We start from the raw sequence: 20,473 nt of genomic DNA, 5'->3' as shown, positions 1-20,473 counted from the left end.
GGCTGAGAGAAAAACTAACCAGCCTGGAAATGCTGAGCAGCGCAGTGGTTGGCGTGGAGGCCCTATGGTGTCATCTTAACTGCTTTAGTTTTCAGGACGGTTGGACTGCGTTGGAGTGTAATGGGATTGGGTCTCCCTGTATCTTTATACTGTCCCTATTGTAATGTATGTTCTTTAAGTAGGCTCTTCTTTAAACATAAGAGGCAAGGAGAGAGGGGAGAAGGCAGGCAAGCACTGTATATAGCATCTGTAACGTTTAATTATATGAGACAGGGATTTTCCAATATGCCTTGCAACACAAAGAACATTTAGATATCAGCACCACAGTATATATTTTCAAATCACAACACCCACACATTTCCTTAGCCAAGTAGAAGTTTTCCTTCTATGGCTGCATATCTAAAATTAGCCTGAAGGTCAAATCTGAATAGAAATACCCTTGCCATTGAACGTGCTGGGAATGATTGGTGCAATGGGCTCAATTTTCCCATCGAAAACCTTCTTTTATTTTTTTAAATAACAGTTGCTTTTACAATTAAAGAGCTTGGAGAAAGGCAAAATGAGGCCTGCCGTATAAAATCATCATCAATATTCTGCTTTCACTGCAAGGCTATTTTTATAGCCAACTATTTTAAATGTAACAAGATGGATATAGTGAAGCCATAGTATAAAAGATGCAGCAAGAGGCTTCAGAATAGCTGAGCTGAGCACTGGCATGCAAAAGAAAGGCCTTAAAATTTGGGGGATGTTTGTGTATGAAAGACATACACAATGAAGAATTCTAAGTTAAGAAATGCAATGTTGAGAAGAAATGAATAGTTTAGGTCTAAAATAGTTTCTTAACCTGCAGTTGTATTATGTGAGGCCGATGCAGCCTATACTGCACAAACGCAAAAGCACCGTCTTGCAAGAAGTGCATTTATCAGCCACAGTGTTTTATTGAGTGCTTTAATAATACAAGTGTACATCAACTGATCCACAGTCAAAAGTGGCAGGTCCCTAAGAAATTTACAAGCACTTTTTTTTTTTAAGTAAATCAAAATACATATTAATTTGTTCAATGCAATAGCCTTTTGTGTGGGAAACAGAAGGCTAGTGATAAACACAGTCTTAGTAATGCACAGTGATTCTTGATTTTAAGCTTTTATACAAAACTTGTTCCCAGTAGCATGCACCCACCATTAAAGACTTCAGTACAAAAAAATAACCCTAAACACTACATTTAAGTAGAAACGAGATATAATTCTGAATTTGTTTGTTTTCCCAAAAACCACATGAAAGAAAAAAACCCCACACATTAATACAAAGCTTTGTGACAAAGCTCTATACTAGTACAGATCCAACATTCTTTGCACTGATAACCAAAATTCCCTGTCTACATTTGAGGGAAACAACTTTCAAGTTAACAGAACAAAAAAACCCAAAACAAATAAAAATAAAAATAAAACCAAAAAGAAAGTAAGGACAACCTTTTGTCACAAAATGGTTCAAAATTTAATAAAAAATAAGAATGAAGGGAAGGGCTATTGATGCACTTAGTGAATGTGCTTGCACAGGTCCAGCAAATCCTAGAGTCGGCTCCTATGTGGCATATCGCTTGGTCCACTGTCTGGCCATTCTGTCGTGCTCTGCTCTGTTAGTCATATACTGAGTGGCAATACTTCCAACCAGGGGGTCAGCTGAAAAGGAAACACAAACCGTGAAATAGTCGTCAGCCTTCGAAGGACGGAAAAGCCATTCTTGGATCCAGATTCATTCAGTTCTCTTAGGTTTAACTGTAAGAACACGGTGCCTACATATTTGAGTCCCATTTTGAAAGCACGCATGCATACAGGAAGAAAGGAAGAAGAAGATGGGGAGGAGCTGGCTGGCAATTAGCTATACATTTCTGGTAAACATATAACTAAAACCATTTTCTAAAATTCTGCCTCACAAACAAATGTTCCAATAATTTTATTTTGAGCTAAAACTGGCTTTCAGGTGATAAGAATAAACATACTACATCATTTATTTATGGTATTAGGCTCCCACAAATATCTATACTAACACCTAAGAAGAGGATGGGCTCTAATTCTATTATCAGGTTAAATTTTTGAAGTAATTTTTGAATACTTTTAGTTTTGAAGCATGAAGAAAGATCAGGAATTAGGGCAGTAAGTACTATTTTCAAAGCAGCAAAAATTAATTCCAGACTTTGGGAAGTGGTATTTAATTTATGGGATCTTTCTGAGCATTTATATGGCCAGAATGCTGCACGATTTGGTCTTCTCAAGCTATTTCGGTATTTCCAAAATGAAGAAACAACCTGAAAAAGTATTTTTACATTAATCTGGATCTACAAATTACTTCACAAATAATTAAACAAAACCAATCAGCCCTCTCAGAAAAATAAACAAAGACAAGACTTTCCCAGAAGTGACAGTATGTCATCACCATTTTTCTCTTCTCAGTTTACAGCAGACAAAATGTATAGAGATTTTCCCTTTTCTGGGGGGACCCATTGATATTTCTTCTGCAACAGTAAATTTCCTGAGATTGTACCACCACACTGTGCAAGTTCAGAAGCACTGATACCGTGTTTTTTCCTGACTTAGGACAGATGAACATGACTTCTTATTAAAGCCAGTTAATAATCAGCTTTGTAGTTGACTGAAGATGGTGCCATTGAACAATATGAATCCTGGCTTCCCCAGTACAGTCGTAATCTGAGTGTGGCGTTCACATTATTAACCACTGAAATTGCCGGGACTAGATGTCAGGGCTTCCACAAAGCAGAGTAAATCTGGGCTCTTTTGTTTGTTTGTTGATGATAAGCGTTTATGATAGGAGAAACATGCTGGTTTAGCCAAAAGTCAATTGATTGGCTTACTGCCAACATTACTGAGTATTACTGAATAATATCTAGCGAAAAAATCTTTCGCTACTTTCAGGAAGAGCCCATGATTTGAATCTTAAGTTTGCACCTACTAAATTAGTAAGGCAAGTTATCACTGTGACTGTGGTGTACTAAGTCCCTGTAGTCTCAGTCCTGCAAACACTTACTGCATATGCTTACCTTTAATATCTTAATATATCCAGAGGAGGTCACCGAGACCTGGGCTTTGCTATTTTTACATGCATGAGTGTCAAAGAAGCATATCTGATCTAAGATCCATTTTAAAAGCTTCAGACTAGAAAGTATATCACCTTTAACTCCTCAGCCAAGGAGAAGAACTATATAGGGGATTACTGGAAGGATTTTGTTCTGTGCAAACAGGAGGCTAACAGTCTACGGGTACCTAAGAAGTGCAAAGTTGTTCATGGTGGGAATGAGGTTTGAGAAGCACTGCAGGGTAAATGGGGAACTTCGGCAATGGGAAAGGGCAAAATTTCTCTTGGCAAAAAATTTAGGGACTATCCACAGGGAAACCTTGTCATAGTGTAACGTAGCTCGGGGATGAGCCTGACAGCGCTGCTGCAACTTCCCACACCCTCCTTGGACGCGACACCAGTGTGCGAAGAAACACCTTCATAGATCCGTGGAGAAATGGAGACTAAGGGTTGAACTTGAAAGGAATCTTTGGAGCTAAATTCAATGAATGTGCCAGTTTTCATGCTGTTGGGAAAGGTGGGCTTTGGCCTCTGAGGCATCTGGCTGATGGGTTGCAAGAATATCATGGCATTATCATCTGGAATGCGGTAAGTGCTTAATGAGGTTTAGTACATATTTAAAGTGCTGTCGCTAAGACCTTTATAAAATCTTATGTGAGTCAGTGAAAAGTGTTGTGCTGTAGTAAAGGTTTAGCCAGCTCAAATCTGAAAGTCTTTTATGTGTGGGATGAATGCTTCTGTGAAAGCGTGTCCTTCACATTGAGAACTGTAAATCCATTTCCTTGATATACTGAAAGGGTACCGAGGATCATATCATTATCCCCAATCCTGGATGATAGATTACAATGTTTGGTTTCCTAGTGTGGGTTTCCATCTGTATCTCCTTTTGGGACCAAGGAAATATTTCAACAACGTACCTCTTTGGAAGGATTTGGAAGGCACAGACTCTTCCTCTCACCTCCTCCCAGCATGGGAGGGTGTCTACTTTCTACTACATAGGGGTGGGGGAATCAGTAAGAGGAGTTCTTGAGAAGAAAGTGGGGAAATCTCTTGAAGTCCAGTAATGTAGAGAACTGGGCTGTTTATTTATCCATATGTTCAAGTCTTTGTCTTTGCAGTGCTTTGTTTGGCATTTGGGGAAAGAGTGGAGGTGATGACCTGCAAGATGTCTGAGGTCTACATAGCTTTTGTTGTAAGTGTGTAAATTCCACCAAGAGGTGTAAATTCCACCAAGGGAGTGACCTGTGAATCAACGACCATCTCGGGGTGCTTCCCTCAAGTCAGTGCCTCCCTCCGTCAGTGTCTGCCTGTGCGAAGCAGGATTGCTGAAGCGAAGAGCAGTCCTTGCCTGCCGTAGCATGAGCAGGACCAGCTGCACCCACAGCCAGCCGCCGAGCGGACGCTACTAAAAGGTGCTCTCGGTAATAACAGTAATAACATTATTCTTTGCAATTTGGCTATACATTTTATTGGTTATAACAATATTGAATAAAAGAACAAACCCACAGTTTGGCAAAGCCACTTGCTCGTTTGAGACCCCAAACTGAAGAAACAGAAAAACCAGCTATTTCACATCCCTGTCAGAGGGTCTGGACGTGTGTTGTCATTACACTTAGTTATTTATGAGGACTTTAAGAAGGACTCTTCAACAGGTGTTTGAAGAGCTAGCTTATTCTAGCAGTTTCTGTGAAGCCGTAAAACCATCAGGAGGCACAACCGATCAGAGCCACCCAACCAGTGGCAGACTGGCCAACTCGGTGCAGCACACCGCATTTGTGCTGGCGGACATAAGGACGGCATGTGAACTCCAGAAATGCAAACGGGCTCTTTCTGCACCTGCATGAAGCCAGGCAGCTTCAGGCCCAAGCCATATTGTCCCTGGTGGAGGAAGGAGCCAGCCGGCAGGCCTAAGGAGACAGATCTCTCAACACTTAATGAGTCATGAGTCACCATTGCTATGCAGTTCACAGGGATGGGCCATAAAATGGAGATTACAAGACAAATGGAAGCACCTTAATTGAAACATTTAGAAGATTTAATTCCCAACATGCACGAACCTTGGTTATAGTGTCCAAGTCCTACAAAATACCAAATATGAGGAAGAAACAATAGTTCCCATTTACCCCCTAAACTAAGTAGCATATGGCTGAGCACCACCTGGTTCTCAGCCAAGGCTGCACTATTTAAGGAGTATTGTGAAATCTCCATTAGTAGGGCCAAATATGTATTTATAAAACAACTGCTGTGTAAACTGTCTAATTAAGAGATAAAAAGGAATACTGGATCTCAAAATTCATAATGGTACTTTTCCTGTGTTTCCATTTCTCATTACCATAAAACTGTTTCTTATTTTCCATTTGTATGTATCTGTGGTTTTATTCTCGATGTTAGAAATTTGTTCCCATAACTAGTAAACCACTCTAGCTTTTTCTTTTATTTTTTAGAAGTAGCGTGATTCATCAGTGAATCAGGGTTCAGTTCAGAAATTCACTCCAAATGGGCCTGTGTCCAAACGACAACGAAAACCAGAGGATCAGAATATAAAGCCACGCCAGAAATGTGTTATCAGAACAACCTAGTGAAAGAAATGAAAATAAAACCACAATAAATTAATAACAATAACAGCAAAACTCTACAACTCCTGGCCTGGCAGGAGGTGGGTACTTGGGACCTCTGGGATCACCAGATACAGCGTGCCTGGCTTGAGAGCCGGGGTGGCACCACCCGACGGTGGCACCACCCGACGGTGGCACCACCATCACAGCTCCTTCCCTGCCGGTGGGCAGGCATGGACACCCCAGCCCTGCGGGTGTCGGTGGCTGGAGAAGCCAGGACGAGGCAGAGTGATCGCGTGCCCTGCTCGGCAGCACCGAAACCCGGGAGCAGCGTTGCGGGTGGTGCTGGCTGCGACAGCCACGCGTGGAGAGTCGTGCCGTGGCGCACACCGTCAGCTCACCAGAGAAGTTGCTGCAACTCTGTTGACCTGGAAATCTTTAAGGTCTCATAATTTACTGTTCCTTCTAGACCCTGACTCTCACTTCTAGAAATCTGCCCTATGACGTCTCTATAACCTTTAGCTTGTTTAAAGAAAAATTTTTATCCAATACCTGATTAGTTCCATGTAAAACTGGAACACACCAGGAGTTACAGCATCAAATTTCACGTTAGAGGGCAGCGCAAGAGTAATGAAAATATGTAAAAAAGCACAAAATTAAACAAGCATGAGCAGAAGCTAAGGTTCAGCGATGCAGCTTACATGGAAAATGTCAATCAAGAGAACTAAAGTATGTAGAAAAGCTTCTGGATGATTTACAGGAAGACTGCAGCTGCTAAATCCCCCCTCACCTCACCATATGTAATCCTCATGTTATATCAGAATTCATGAAATCGCCCTGTATTTAAATGTAGTTTTGAAAGCTGGGCGAGCTGGAGCTTGTCCCTAGCTTAAAAAGGTTGGATGTGCTGCTCTACAATGCCTTGTCATCTTCTTCTGCAGCCACTTAATATGACTGTATAAGGAAGAACATTTGTATCTCATGTCTGTTGTAAGGCTAATCAAATTTACAGCCCAATTCTAGGGAGTTAATGCTATTGGGGATTTGGATGAGCTGCGGTTTGGTCATTACAAAATTTCAGCTGTGTTTAATGCTAGTTATACTGCTTTATCATTCAGAAGACAGACTATAATTCTTCTTTAAAACTACTTTTCCCCCAAATAAATGAAAATATATTGCTATACTGTATTTTTCTCTGCTTGTATTTTTACAGCTATTTCTATGTCAGCAAATGGCAATTTCAGAGCAGAATTCATCTCCTGGGCTTTTCAATGCTCTTTTAAAAATACAGCAAACATACTCTAGTGAAATAAAAAGTGGAGATGGTGTGTTTAACAGCTTGATTTCAATGTGCCTTCTCCATCAGCCACATGATATGCAATGAAAATCCAATTGGTAGTGCCAACATGGTTAGAGAGACACACGTTTAGACTTAAAATGTACATTACAGGTGTTTGTGTGCATTATATATATATTTTTATGAGCATTTATAAAGTAGAATTATATTTCTATTGCAGTATTTTACAGTTTTAATAGAGAACAGCTGATGGAGGCAGTTATTACACCATCACAAGTGGGTTCTCAGAAAGATTTCTGGAGCACCTTAAAAACTAAAAAAACCACAGCCCTATAAAAATCTCACAGTTTCTTCAGCCAAATATTTACAATGTACTTTTTTTTTTTGTCCAGGTTTAGATTCAGCTCTGTATCAGGGGGAATTCGAAAGAGCTGGCCTCCAGCTGAAGAAGCAGAATTAAACTGGAAGAATTTCCAAAGGTTAGGTGCAACTTGAAAGGTCTTATTCTGTCTCCTGAGCTATAGACGACTCCTTTCTCATAGCTGTGAGAGGCATCCCATTGAGAAGCTCTATGGAACTACCTGTTCTGAAACATCAGTCACCGAAAATTAAATCTGCTTTCCTTTCTTTGGGCAGGCTGTGTGAAATGCAGAAGAAAACAAACAAGAAATTTTTTAGTTATTTGGACTTCAGTTACACATTTAGAAGAGGTTTTAGTTTATGGAATACAAATTTTTTTTTAGGTCTGCCTCTCTTTGCAAATATTCTGCTGTATTGCTTTTCGAATTAAAAAATTGGGAGTGCTCGGGTTTTTTGAGCTTTTTTTTTTAGGAAAAGTCCAGGTGCTCTGTATGTCATCTATAGGATAGCTGCCTTGGAGTCATCTTTATACAGCAGCACAAGCAGGATTGGTTACCCCAAAATTAAACCTCCCCAAACTATATTTTGTTTGGTGATATCAGTGCAAATAGCAGTGCAAGACAGTATACATTCCCATATTGGCTTGTAGTGAAAGCCAAGTTTTCTGAATCCAATTTTTGTGGTTTATAATATTGTACCAACCTTTAAGAAATAGGTCCCAAAAGGCACACTAAAAAAAAAATTAAGATTGGGGGGAAAAAGCAGAAACTTAATAATTCACTGAAACATCGGTTTTCTTAACAGCAAATCCTGACAGCTTGATGCACACCAAAAACATCCTTAAATTCAATTTTAAAAAATTATTTTGTTTCTAATCGTATTTTGTTATGTTGTTTTCAGTGGCATTCGGGCTAGTGTTACGAGAAGACTGATCAGTGAAAACTGCAGACAAAAGCAGTGTCAGACATGCTATACCAAGTATGTCATGGAACAATTTAATACTCCGAGAGGAAGGGATTAAGAGAAGATGAATTGTTTGTGAGTAATTTTATTTATAGTGTCACTTTGCCTCAGGAAGTTTCCATAGTTTGCCACATGTCACCTGTTTTAAACTTAATGAACTCCTAGAAGACCATGTCAAGGGTACTGTGAGTCTTGATGTGGAAAATGAGGTCTGTGAAATGCATCATGGCATCCTTCAGTGATCGTACAGCAGCAGTGTTGCTCTCTTTTGCTATCATTAATAATAGCGCACAGACTAAGTAATTCTTTGGAGGCAGAGGCAGGTGAAGTGGCACACTGAATTACTCCACTAACCTTTCACCTTGGAAAAGAGTGCTTAAAATCAGGGCACAAGTGAAAACGAGTGCAGCGCAGCACTAATCCCTGTTTGTGCGGCAATAAAACTAGCCTCGCGGTGGGAAGTCTGATCAACACACGCGTACGAACTGGAACAACAGAGTGATTCAAGTCAGAACAAAGCGCGGTAGCAGGGCTCTGAATTGCTTTAGACATCCTACAAGCTGAACTACAATTTATTTCTGACTTTCATAAAATCACAGTTCCAACAATCCATCTAGAATGTATTTATCCATCTACGAGGCTCTTTGAAAACTGTACAGAAGAATGATAGAAGAGAACAAATAAAATGAATTGTTTCAGTAAAGAAAAAAGGTAATCCTTAGAGAAGAAAGGAACAAGTTCTAGAAAGGTCTAATATCTACTAGGAAAGAAGTCAGTGAAGTTAATATCCATTTTAGCAATTACAGTTTATAGCAGAAATCATATGATATGGAGTACAATGAACTCTCTCCTGAACTCGTTTCAGGAACTAGTTTTGCAGATTTGGTTGGTCACTTCCTAATACTCAACAGAAAAATTCTGATATATAAAGGCTACACCAGTGTGCTAAAACATCAAAATATGCCTGCTGAAATCGCCTTAGAGCTCATGTACCTCATTAGGCTGGCTACTATGGTTGGCATGGATTGGACAAAGTGGACAACGGTATGACCTTAAAGCGTTGTTCCCACCGAAGTAAAATAACAAGGGATTCCGTAAGATATCCTTTGACATAGCATTCTTAGATACATGGTGATCGAATGTGTTGGAGTCAGAAGAAACAAAGGCTGGCTTTGTTATGTCACTTGTCAGTTTCAGGTAAAACCCAGGATTGTCTTTCCAGGTATAGGATGGGAAATAAGGAAATACAGGATAGATGCATAAGAACTTGAGACACAATCTTTGGAAATGGATCCGAATGTTTACACTAACCACCTCTGCATCTAGAGAACTAAGTGAAAGCTGTGCTAGATACTGTAGCTTGGAGACTGGGTAATTTTAAAGCCAAAAGTTTGCCTAAATTTTTTGTTCCCACATAGGAAAGCCAACCTAGTGGTCACTGTGCTAACGGAGACTTACAGTTTTGTACCAGGCTTCCTATGAAGTGTGTTCACCAGTACACCCCATAGTCCTGGCCACTCAATCATCCAGCCCTCAGCTACCTCTCTAGCTATATACCTAAAGTCCTTTTCCTGGAAGAAATCAGAGCAGGTGCAGGAGGAGAAAGAGAGGGTGAGATAAAGCATGGAAGACCCCGAGGTCTCGTTCTGTTGTACAGCCAAGGTGTAGGCAGGGTGCACGTCTGGGCAGGTCAGCAGGGAAGCGGTCATGTCATACTGCTCGCAAGAGGTGAAACTCCGGAGTGCTTCCTGGTCTTCACGGTTTGCAAGTAGTCATGATGACTCCAAGAAAGTTAGGGGTGCCTTAGTTTCCCATCTGTGGGAAGGCACAGTGGTGCCTTAGTTTCCCATCTGTAAAACTGGACTAATGCTTCTCCATCGCCCAGGATAGTCTGAGAATAAATATGCTAAAAATTGCGAGGTATCTGGATACTGTGGTAAATGTGGCTGTATAGACGTATATTGTAAAGAGACTGAAATCCATTACTTGACTCCACATTTTGAGCTCTGTAGAATTGTCAGAAACACATCTGACTTCTGTTAGTTTGTACAATGATTGAAGTTACACAAATATTAAGGCATGTATGACTTGATTCCAATGTCCAAACTGTTGTCTGGAGAAAAATGTTACCTATCTTCAAAAATGAAAGAGCTCTGCAAATCCAGTTTAGAAAACATCCATTTACTAAAATACCCATTTTGGATACATGGAAGGAGAAATTCATTCCTCTTTCTAGACTTGCATTTGATTGCTGTCAGGCTACCTACCACAGATCTGTGTGAAATATGAGACTGCCTAAGAAAAAGATGTTTCAGAAATAAGGAGTATTATCTGGCCCAATTTTATTAACATGGCTCTTAAAGGAAAGCGTTGGCAGTGATTCATCTCTGTATCTTGCCAAGGGAAATCATTCTTGTTTAAAGAGTAAGGTTTTTTTCAGTCTTCAGTTTTTAGCAGGCTTTCTATAAACTTCACTGGCTGACTGGGAGTTAGCTGAGGCAATCATGGATCAACGAGGCACAGTGTACTGATCTTGAAGAGTTGTCTTTAATTAAGGAAGAACCTGCGCCTACTAGAAGTGTCAGCATGCTGGAACAATTAAAGTTCTGAAATAACACACTTCACTTTGATGCTTGGATGCGTCTCAAAATTAAAAGCACAGATACATTAGCAATGTATCTGTTCGTAATGATGAACTCAACTGAGAAACATTGTTATTAGAAAAAAATTAATAAAAAGGTGTTAGTAAATAAGAACTTGATATGAAAGACATTACATGGCATGTGGCTTGACACAATTTGCAGAAAAAGTTACAGCAATATGCATTTACCTTGTGGAAGATGACTGTGAGTGGATAATAAGGGAATCGCAGCGCTCGGACCTCAAAATGTTGTCAAGCAACCAAAATGCTAAGATCCATAATGTAACTGGCATGTATCCATAGGGTCATAACTATATTTTCAGAAAAACACTGTGGATGTTTTTTTGTCTGAAGATTTACTACGGGAGGGATAGCTATTCCATAGGAATTCCAGTGTGTTTAGCATTTCTTTCATTTAAAGAAAAAAGAGCCAGTTTTCTTCTGAATTTGTCTCTTCTCACTTCCCACTAATCACCATCTCCAGGCAAAGGAGTGAACTATGGGTCTTACACATCCCGAACGAACACTTTAATCCCAAAGCAACCGGGTGTAAAGGCATTCCCTGTGACCATGCTTTATGCAGTGTTAGACATCCTATAATCACGTGTACCAAAGGTCGATTACTCTGCAAGAAACCCGGGATGTCCAATAGGATCCACTTACCATGTGGATTCCCAGGGGACAGGGAGGGAAGGAAGTGTTACTGCATGGTCTGGTCTTTGGTGGCATTTAGACACTGAGAGGAAAACGAGTCCTAAAGGCAACTTCACTTTTAGGAGAAGAGTTTGAATGTGAGCAATACCAAAATCTTCAAGTTAAACACATCAGGATCATTTTAGGTCAGATGCAGGAGTCATCTGAATCCTGCTCTTGAATCTACCCCTTTGTTCCTTTACTGCAATTAATCCTTGGAGTAACTAGAAAAGCCTACATTATGTTATGATTGCTGCTTATTTTGGTTTAATCTGATTTTCTCCTTCTCGTCCTATTAAATCTCATTAATTTGACACATGTAAATCCAAAACTGTTATTAGGAATCCCATACAAAATGTCAAAAGAATACAAGAGGCTTGTATTTACAAAACGGGGGGCTGGTGAAGAATTTTATCCCTACTAAAGGCCAATAGGACTCTTTTTCATAGGCCAGGGCCTGAAATCCCTTGGCAAGTTGAACATCCCTTGGAACAGCAATAGGAACTTAGGTGTGCCTTGCATTAACACACTTCTTACTGTTAGGCAATAATAACTTAAAATATAGTCAGGCCTCTCCATTCCCTCCCTATACTTCCCTTTCTTCCAGGGAACATGTGGAAAGAAGTCACAGGCTGTATCTGGCTCAGATGTGTCTAAGTTTATATCTGCCTCAAAAGGCAGTGGAAGGAAAATGCCTGGAAACTAATTGGTTTGGGATTTTTGTTGGTACGGCCCAGATGCTGTCTTTGATGGGGCTGGCTTCTTGGGGCTTTTCTGGACTGCAGGCATGGGTTGTTCGAGCCTGGTTGTGTGATTGCGTGTTGGGACTGTGCCTCACGTTGCCATCTGCATCTGTGGTCCATACTATTCTGGAGGAGGTGTCCCGAAATGTTACTGCACTATAAATGTAGGAGACGATAGGTGCCATCTCAGCAGAGTATGGGACAGGGACCTCTGGAGTCAGTCTCACTGCTAACGTGTACACTTGACAGGTTTCTGACAGTCCAGAGTGGTGAAGTCTGATCCCTCGAGTGCTGCAGACCTTGCAGCACTACTGCCCTAAAAGAGGCATCCAAGGAAGATGCTTGTACCAACACACAGTGGCTCAAGAAAGTATGAAAACCAGAGTGCCATCCTGCCCCGACGATCGGCACAGGCTGGTTACGGCAATATTGCTGGAGGCTTAACGCTGAGGTGACGTGGGATAGCATACGAAGGGAGCAGGGTGGTGCGAGCTCTGGCAATGACTGAGGAATCAGCAGGTGAGTGAGAAAATAACCTCATTTTAGTAACCAAATGGACTATCCACTTCTAAATTAACTTCAGGACATGAATATAATTAGGCTTAATTACAAACAGGTTCTAATAGGACTAGAAGGAAAAACAGGTTAAACAAAATAATTAGCATTCATCATGTAGGCAGGTTTAGCTCCTGGATTAGTTGCAATGAATTACATGGCAACGCTGAATGAAGATTGAATTTATGATATTTACAGCGATAATTTCATATTTAGTAACAGGTAAAAGAACTTTATTTGGAAATCCTGTCTTTCCTGTGTGAGAGGTCACATTGACTCCATTGTCATGCCTGACTAAATGATAATCACTCTGCCAAATGATTTCAGGTGTCGGCATAAAAAGTCCTAAGATTGAGCTGCAGAAAAAAGCTATACAAGGTAGAGATGGAAAAGACATGGAAGGTCACGAAGGCATTCCTTCTGCTGGTGTAATATTGTGTCTTACAGTTACTTCTACCTTCATGCCACTTTATCTAATCGGTATTATAAAGACCCAAGCAATGAGGATTCAGCCCTTAAGAATTTTCCGAAATCTAATTCATCTTAAAGTTGCAAATGCTCCGCTCCATAGAAGGGCCTTTTTCCAAGATGGAAAATTCTACAAACAATTTACTAATCAGAGCTCTATTTCTGTATCTCATATGAATGTGAAATCTTACAGTACAGCCCATCCTTAAATTTGGGACAATTACACCATACATTTTGCTATTTAAGTAACTGTCTGCTACTCCAGTTAATGCACCTGAACTTAATTTGCTGTGAAAATAGGGATTCTGAAACACACACTGCAGATAATTTGTTTTATTTGTTCCTTTGATAGATCTGCAAAACTGTAAAAACCAAACAAGCGTTTCCTCCTCCCCTGCTGAATAATGTAGAAAATTAGCCATGCAAAATAAAAGAGATATGTCTTGCAGTAGTGTAAATCATCTCTGAAGGTAGAATCTGAACGACTCGGGAATACTGATTTCTGAAATCTTACTCAAGAAAGTGAGAGACTAAAAGATTTAATAGCTAACATACTTATATCTAGGATCATAAATTTTGCTTTTCAGGACTGACTCTGCATTCTTGTTGTGAATCTGTTAGAGCGCCAAATGTAGCAGGCTTCTTTTCAGGAGCTTAAAGAATGTGGAACACTGTGATTTCTATGGTGAAACAAGAATAATTGTATTTTAAGAACAGGAAGAAGCAGCCTTAAAAATAGTTGTGCTAATCAGGGTCCTGAAGGTGGTTCATAGCCAGTTAGAAACATATGGCAAGAAATTTCAAAATCTGTCCTTGCCTTCGTGTTAAAAAAGGTACAGAGGGGGAAAAATAACCCCAAAAACCCACTTAGTAAAATGGAACAAAGTCTAAATGAAAAATCTGGGGTAGAAAAATTCAGCGGGACTGATGCTGGTTTATTCCAGCTGAGATTTGAGCTATTTGTACTAACTGGGAATAATGAATATTAGATTAAATTATTATGAGATTAGAGAATTAAGTGTAGGAATACAGGTAAATGTGATGTCTAAATCTATTGATTTTCTAGTTTTAACTATTTTTCCCTTAAATATACACAGTTCTATTAGTGAGAAAATATATCCAGTAGAATTGGTCAAACCCAAAAGTGTTGTTCATCTACTTGGTTCAAAAGATTCCAATGTAATTAAGGACATGTCTGTATTGGCTAGACAAAACCTGCATGAAACAAAGAAAATACATGTAATGACTGTAAACGATTGGAGTGTATTTTGAAAGTAAAAGGCAGTTTACTTTGTATCTTGGAATTCATTCAAATTAAGCTAGGATTCTACATTTTATATATGAGAAATAACTAATAGCTTTATTTAAATACTTCACATTGTTAAACATTTAACATTGATGACTTATTTTGGTCTCAGTTCACACAAAGATTTATTATGTGTATGCATTAAATTACCTGTCTTCTCTCTGAAGTAAAGGGCATAGGAAACCTCCGCTGGTACTATTTTAAATTACACATGTTTATTGGAAGGAAAATGAATTGTAACCTTTTGTATTTGTAGCATCCATCATTCGTGCATTTTCTCAAGTACTTTTAATTTAACGATGGTTAAGGTAATAGAAACCCTGTGTTTCTGGAGCAGAAGTGCAAACTTTAAAAACCCCTGTATATATATTTATTTATCTTATAGCTTTTATAAGCTTTATGTAAAAATAAATCAAAATGCCAGGTGTATTTTTTTCCAGTTTTACTTCCATATTGTGATAAGACTGAATTTTGTATGTCCTAGAAGCCCCTTTTGAGGAATAATAAAAATTAGGAACAGTTAAGGGTAGCGACAAGACTGGTTTCTCTCATGAGTGTGAATTACATCCCTTTACATTTACTTCTTGACACAGATGTACAAAGCCTCTTTACTGATTTGGATTTTACTCAGTCTCTGATTTAATCAAATGACATTTAATAAACTGACGGCTGGGTATTGTTATGTCTGAAGTTCAATTTTTCTCACCTTGTCTTAAATAAAAACAAAATAGGAGTAGAAAACTTATTGAAAAGGACAAGAAATCATTAGCAGCATGGTCAAACCTTTCCCGTTTAAGGAATGGTTGAAATCTAAGCTTATTTCTTCTGGAAAAAAAAGACAAAATAAGATGTGACAGGTAATTTCGTAAAGAAGATTATTAAAAAAAGTGGTCTTGCTTATCTTTTCCATAGTAAGAAAGGAACACAAACAAAAACCCAGCACATTTAGCAAAAGTTAAAAGGAAGTAGATGCTTCATACACCAAATAGTTAAACACATCCAAGAATATAGTGTAGGAATATTAGAAGGTAATTCAGGAATATTAAAAAAGAATTAGAAAAAACACTAGTCATGGCACCAGCTAAGTTACCATTGCAAAGGCTATTACTGCTCATGCTTCAACACATAATCTGATCGTTAGCTGTGGTTAGGAGGGAATTTCCTTTCTAGTATATTACTGTATGAGTAAAGTGCTTTGAGGGAATTTTACACTTTTCACTGAACCACTGAGCAATGAGCAGTTACAGGCAACATACCTGACTGAACCAAGTAGTACTGGTTTTCTGCTTGAGAATGACTATATTCCTCCTTCTAGTGATTATTCTTTGTAGTTACAGATTCATCAGATAAAACAATAATAGGATAAGTGTGTGTGTGACTGGTATCTGGAGCTATAGCTAGTGACTGCTTTATGCCTTGGATACCACAAAATCCAGATTGCACATTTTATTTTTAAAAAGTAATCTGTACCATTCACTTTCTAAATTACATATACCCACCAAAATTCTTATGTAAATAAACCCAGACACTTTTCAGGGAAAAAATTATTTAAACAGCCTGTAGACCTCTGAAACCATAATGAGGGGTTTAAAACTAAAAGTATTTCTAAACAACCTTACTTCTATAGTTGTGTTAATCTTTTTAATGATCTTGTGAGTTTTGAATAGCCTAAATTTAAACACATGAAGTGCCTCTATGCTCACAAACAACGCTCTTCTACCCATAAGGTGTTGTCAATGTGCCACTGAAAAGAGCAAAGATTTAGGCCAACATAAATAGTAATCCCTAGCCAAGCCTCCTCCCCCTGCACACATAATTAGGAGATATTCCAAGACATATTTTCCTGAGAACTACTAAAGGGATGACAGTTCACAAATGTTTTTCCTGCTGTTATAATAATCCCCACAGTCATGGGTTCATGTTGAGGGGACTTAGTCAACTGATAAGAACAAAATCTTGTAACGTTTTCATCAGCTCTTTATGGCAAAGCGAATTAATTCTCTTTCAATGCTTATCTATGTGTAATTCTCATAATGTGCTGCTGCATTGCTTGCATTTACATATGTTTAATTTCATATTTATAGATCACGGCCACAGAGGTTAACACAGATAGGTGTATGTGTCTGCAAATATTTAAAGACCAGATGTATAGAAAGTCTCCTCCTGGCAGTGCAGAGAGACTCCTCGTGGGACTTTGGATGGCTAAATCCCACGGGAAGTACTGAAAACCCTGCCGGCCGCCTGCTGGCATCTTTAGGTGCCTAGACGCCTTTACCATATTGGTACTGTGTGCCCAGCTCAGAAGATGAGAAACAGATTCAAGCTGTAGAATAGCAATTATTATAGTATACATGCTATAGTACAGTACAGATAGTATAGTACAGTATCTTTTAAAAGGAACGGAAAGAGAAACCACTGATAGACTGTCAAGGATTTGTAAATATCAGCTGTAGAATATATGATCCGATCAGTCCAAATATGGACATATTACTTCAATAAATATATACCAGGTTCTGCAAAACTGGCAGGGGAACATACAGTATTTAAAAATAAATAGGTACTTTCTGGCAAAAAGAACTTTGTTGCAACTGATGGGATCGTTTTGCTCATACGAATGAGCTGACGGTGACGGGTTTTCCCCAAGGCAATCCTGCCCCTGACATTGTCATTCTGCACTCACTGAGAGCAGAACAAAACCCATCAGTTTTGTGCTGCATTTTCCTTTCGTCATCCTTTCGGAGAACTTATTGCGATGGCCTTTACGTAAAACAGTCAGCCACGTGTACCCATCCACTCTGCTCCCAGTCCAGCAGCACCAAGATAGCAGGGCAGCCACACGCTACATTTTGTATTTGCTAAGGAAAAGCCTCCGGAGCAAGCTCATTTCATCTGGAGACAACCCACGGCAGAGATTTGAAAAGGGACAGAAAGGTTATGTTGCAACTTAGAACAAACCAAAAAACATTACTACGTGAACTGATTCCTCGCCGCTCTAACTTTCGTTCACCGTCTCTTACTTGTTGCCATGCTTGAGTGACACGGTATAGAATATTTTCCTGCTCCAGATACAAAGAGAGCATTTTCCATTGTGCTGAAACAGCCCAGAAACCTGCCCGTTTCCTGACAGAGCACGGTATACAAACTCTGAAGAAAAGGGAAAAACCGCTCCAAGCTAAAGAATATAAATAATCTCAGACAACAGAGCAATTTCATTGTTTACACAACCCTCTGCTGCTTACAAAAAGGATATATGGCAAAATGAGATTATTTTGTTGTATGTCTGATAGTACTGTGCTGTGACATTGCACCTGGTAGCCTGTGGGTGCCGGGGAAGAATCAAAGTAGCAGGGGTTAGCCAGCCTCATAAAATTGGACAAATTAAATATTGTTTTGCCAGCTTCGAAGTATTTCAGTCATTTTCCAGAATATTCATCACATTTGACAAATGTACTCAAATATGTTCTGGATTATTACAGAAGGACTATTTATGATTTTTCTGCCTTCTACACATCTTGAGAAAATGTTCTAAAAGGAAACAAAATTTCATTACAAACCAGTACAGAATATATTTGGACACAGGAAAGACTAGGAGTCCTTTGTGATAAACTGAACAAAGCTGTTAAGCTGCTAAATGGCAAGGAAAAAAATCAGATTGGACTTCAAAGCAAAGTTTTTTGATAGTAGCAAAATGTGCAGATTATGGCTTTAAGGAAAAAAATTACAAGAATGAGGAAAATGAGAAGTGGCTCATCCTTTGTGTGCTGGTTTGGGCTGGGATAGAGTTAATTTTCTTCACAGTAGCTAGTATGGGGCTATGTTTTGGATTTGTGCTGGGAACAGTGTTGATAACACAGGGATGTTTTGGTTACTGCTGAGCAGTGCTTGCACAGAGTCAAGGCCTTTTCTGCCTCTCACCCCACCCCACCAGCGAGGAGGCTGGGGGTGCACAAGAAGCTGGGAGGGGACACAGCCAGGACAGCTGACCCCAATGACCAAAGGGATGTCCCACACCATACGGCGTCGTGCTCAGCACATAAAGCTGGGGGAAGAAGAAGGAAGGAGGGGACGTTCGGAGCGATGGCGTTTGTCTTCCCAAGTAACCGTTACGCGTGATGGAGCCCTGCTTTCCTGGAGATGGCTGAACACCTGCCTGCCCATGGGAAGGAGTGAATGAATTCCTTGTTTTGCTTTGCTTCTGTGCGCGGCTTTTGCTTTACCTATTAAACTGTTCTCATCTCAACCCATGAGTTTTCTCTTTTTTATTCTTCCGATTCTCTTCCCCATCCCACTGGGGGGAGTGGGTGAGTGGCTGTGTGGGGCTTAGTTGCCAGCTGGGCTTAAACCACGACACCTTGAACTTGCTGTCATCCAGAGTTTCTAAAGTCACTTCACAACCGGAGGTGAGGGGAAAAGAGGGAAAGATAATTGGGAAGTCTAAAAAATTGAAGAAGGAACATCTGATGTGAACTGGCACTGACAGAAAGCAGCCTCTGCTATGGAGAAGCACCAGATGAGGAAAAACATCATACATGATTCCTCTTAGATCAAAATATATAGAAAAACAGAGGAAAAAGATACAGCCAGTCTGCTGAGTGGGGAGGGGCACAGACCTGTTCTTCATCACCCGGGGCTGGGTAGCCCTTTTAAAGGTCGAACGTGGAAGCCAAACAGCAGAGCTGTGACCACAAGTCAGCCAAATCCTCACTGGGAGCCAAATGCTCCAGCATGGAACAGATTTTATTTTTACAGCTATGTTACATTTTCCTTTATTAAGCTGCCTTAGATTTATTTTTAAACCTTTTTTTTTTGGACAGGCTAGTGCTTTCAGATCTCGCAGTAATTCTGAAAATAGATCTTTTTTATTGATACAGTGGACATCTATTAGTGTATTAAAATGCATGCTGGCATGGCTGGAGCTTATCGGCTGAAAAAACAGAGCTATTCCTGTGGAACCTAACGTGTTGACCCACGCTCGCTTTGCAAGTGGCCGTGGCAATTTTGGATGTTACCGCCCCTGCGCCAGAGATGATCACCCCAGTGCAGAGTCAAGAGAATGGAGCGTGTCAGTGGGCGTCACGTCGAAGGCTGGCAGCCTCGCTCCGCCTCCCAGTGGGAGATGGGTTTTCCCGAGAGGGTTCAAATGAACCTACTTCCCTTTGCCTGGGGTGTGCAGAAGACAATTCCAAGGGTGGTGCAGGGGCAGGAGCTCCTGGCAGCATGGCAAGGGACTTCCTTAACTGGCCTATCTAGATTTGCCTGTCAATACCTTATGCAAATCGGTAGAGATTAAGGAATTGCTACAAACAAGCATTTGGATGAAGCTTAAATTTCCTAAATACTACCACAAATACTACCACAAATTCAAATTCCTAAATACTACCACATTTCCACATTTCCTATTTATTTCCTAAATACTACCACAAATACTACCACAAATTCAAAATCTGGAGGCGCTCCAAACTTTCGAAACACCAGATCCATCCAGGTTGCGCTTGTGCCCATAGCCTGGGGCCTCCTGCTAGGCACGCAGGTATGCACCCTGGCCCGAGTAATTCCAACAGCGAGCTTCGGGGAAGGCTGCTGAAGGCAAACCTGCTGAGGGATGGGGCAGTGGCATTGCAGCAGGACACCAACTTCCCTCCGAAAGTGTACACTGATGGCTGAAAGGGAAACGGGCTGAGAAATCGAGACAGTACGCTAATTCAGTTCTTCCCCTTGCACGTTGTCTGACTTAAATCTCCCCACCTACTCCTGTTTTGCAAAGGTCCTGGAAACAGACAGCAGCAATTCTAGCAGCTTTGT

The 20,473-nt window shown here is 40.1% G+C and overlaps 1 protein-coding gene across 2 annotated transcripts in view; it reads right to left on the bottom strand.

The window, feature by feature from the left end:
- Window positions 1-269: 269 nt before the first annotated feature.
- The window catches only part of LOC142405555 (ubiquitin-conjugating enzyme E2 E2), a 224,549-nt gene continuing 204,345 nt past the window's right edge, over window positions 270-20,473 (bottom strand). The window contains exon 6 of one of the 2 annotated variants that reach the window (XM_075493151.1): window positions 270-1,679. In XM_075493151.1, the coding sequence (XP_075349266.1) occupies window positions 1,582-1,679 (98 nt within the window). In that variant the 3' untranslated portion in view covers window positions 270-1,581. The remainder of the gene's footprint in view (window positions 1,680-20,473) is intronic. The other variant, XM_075493150.1, reaches the window with a different exon arrangement.

Source organism: Mycteria americana, chromosome 2, assembly GCF_035582795.1.
Source record: "Mycteria americana isolate JAX WOST 10 ecotype Jacksonville Zoo and Gardens chromosome 2, USCA_MyAme_1.0, whole genome shotgun sequence".
NCBI classification, from domain to species: Eukaryota; Metazoa; Chordata; class Aves; order Ciconiiformes; family Ciconiidae; genus Mycteria; species Mycteria americana.
This window is presented reverse-complemented; position numbering and strand designations above follow the sequence as displayed.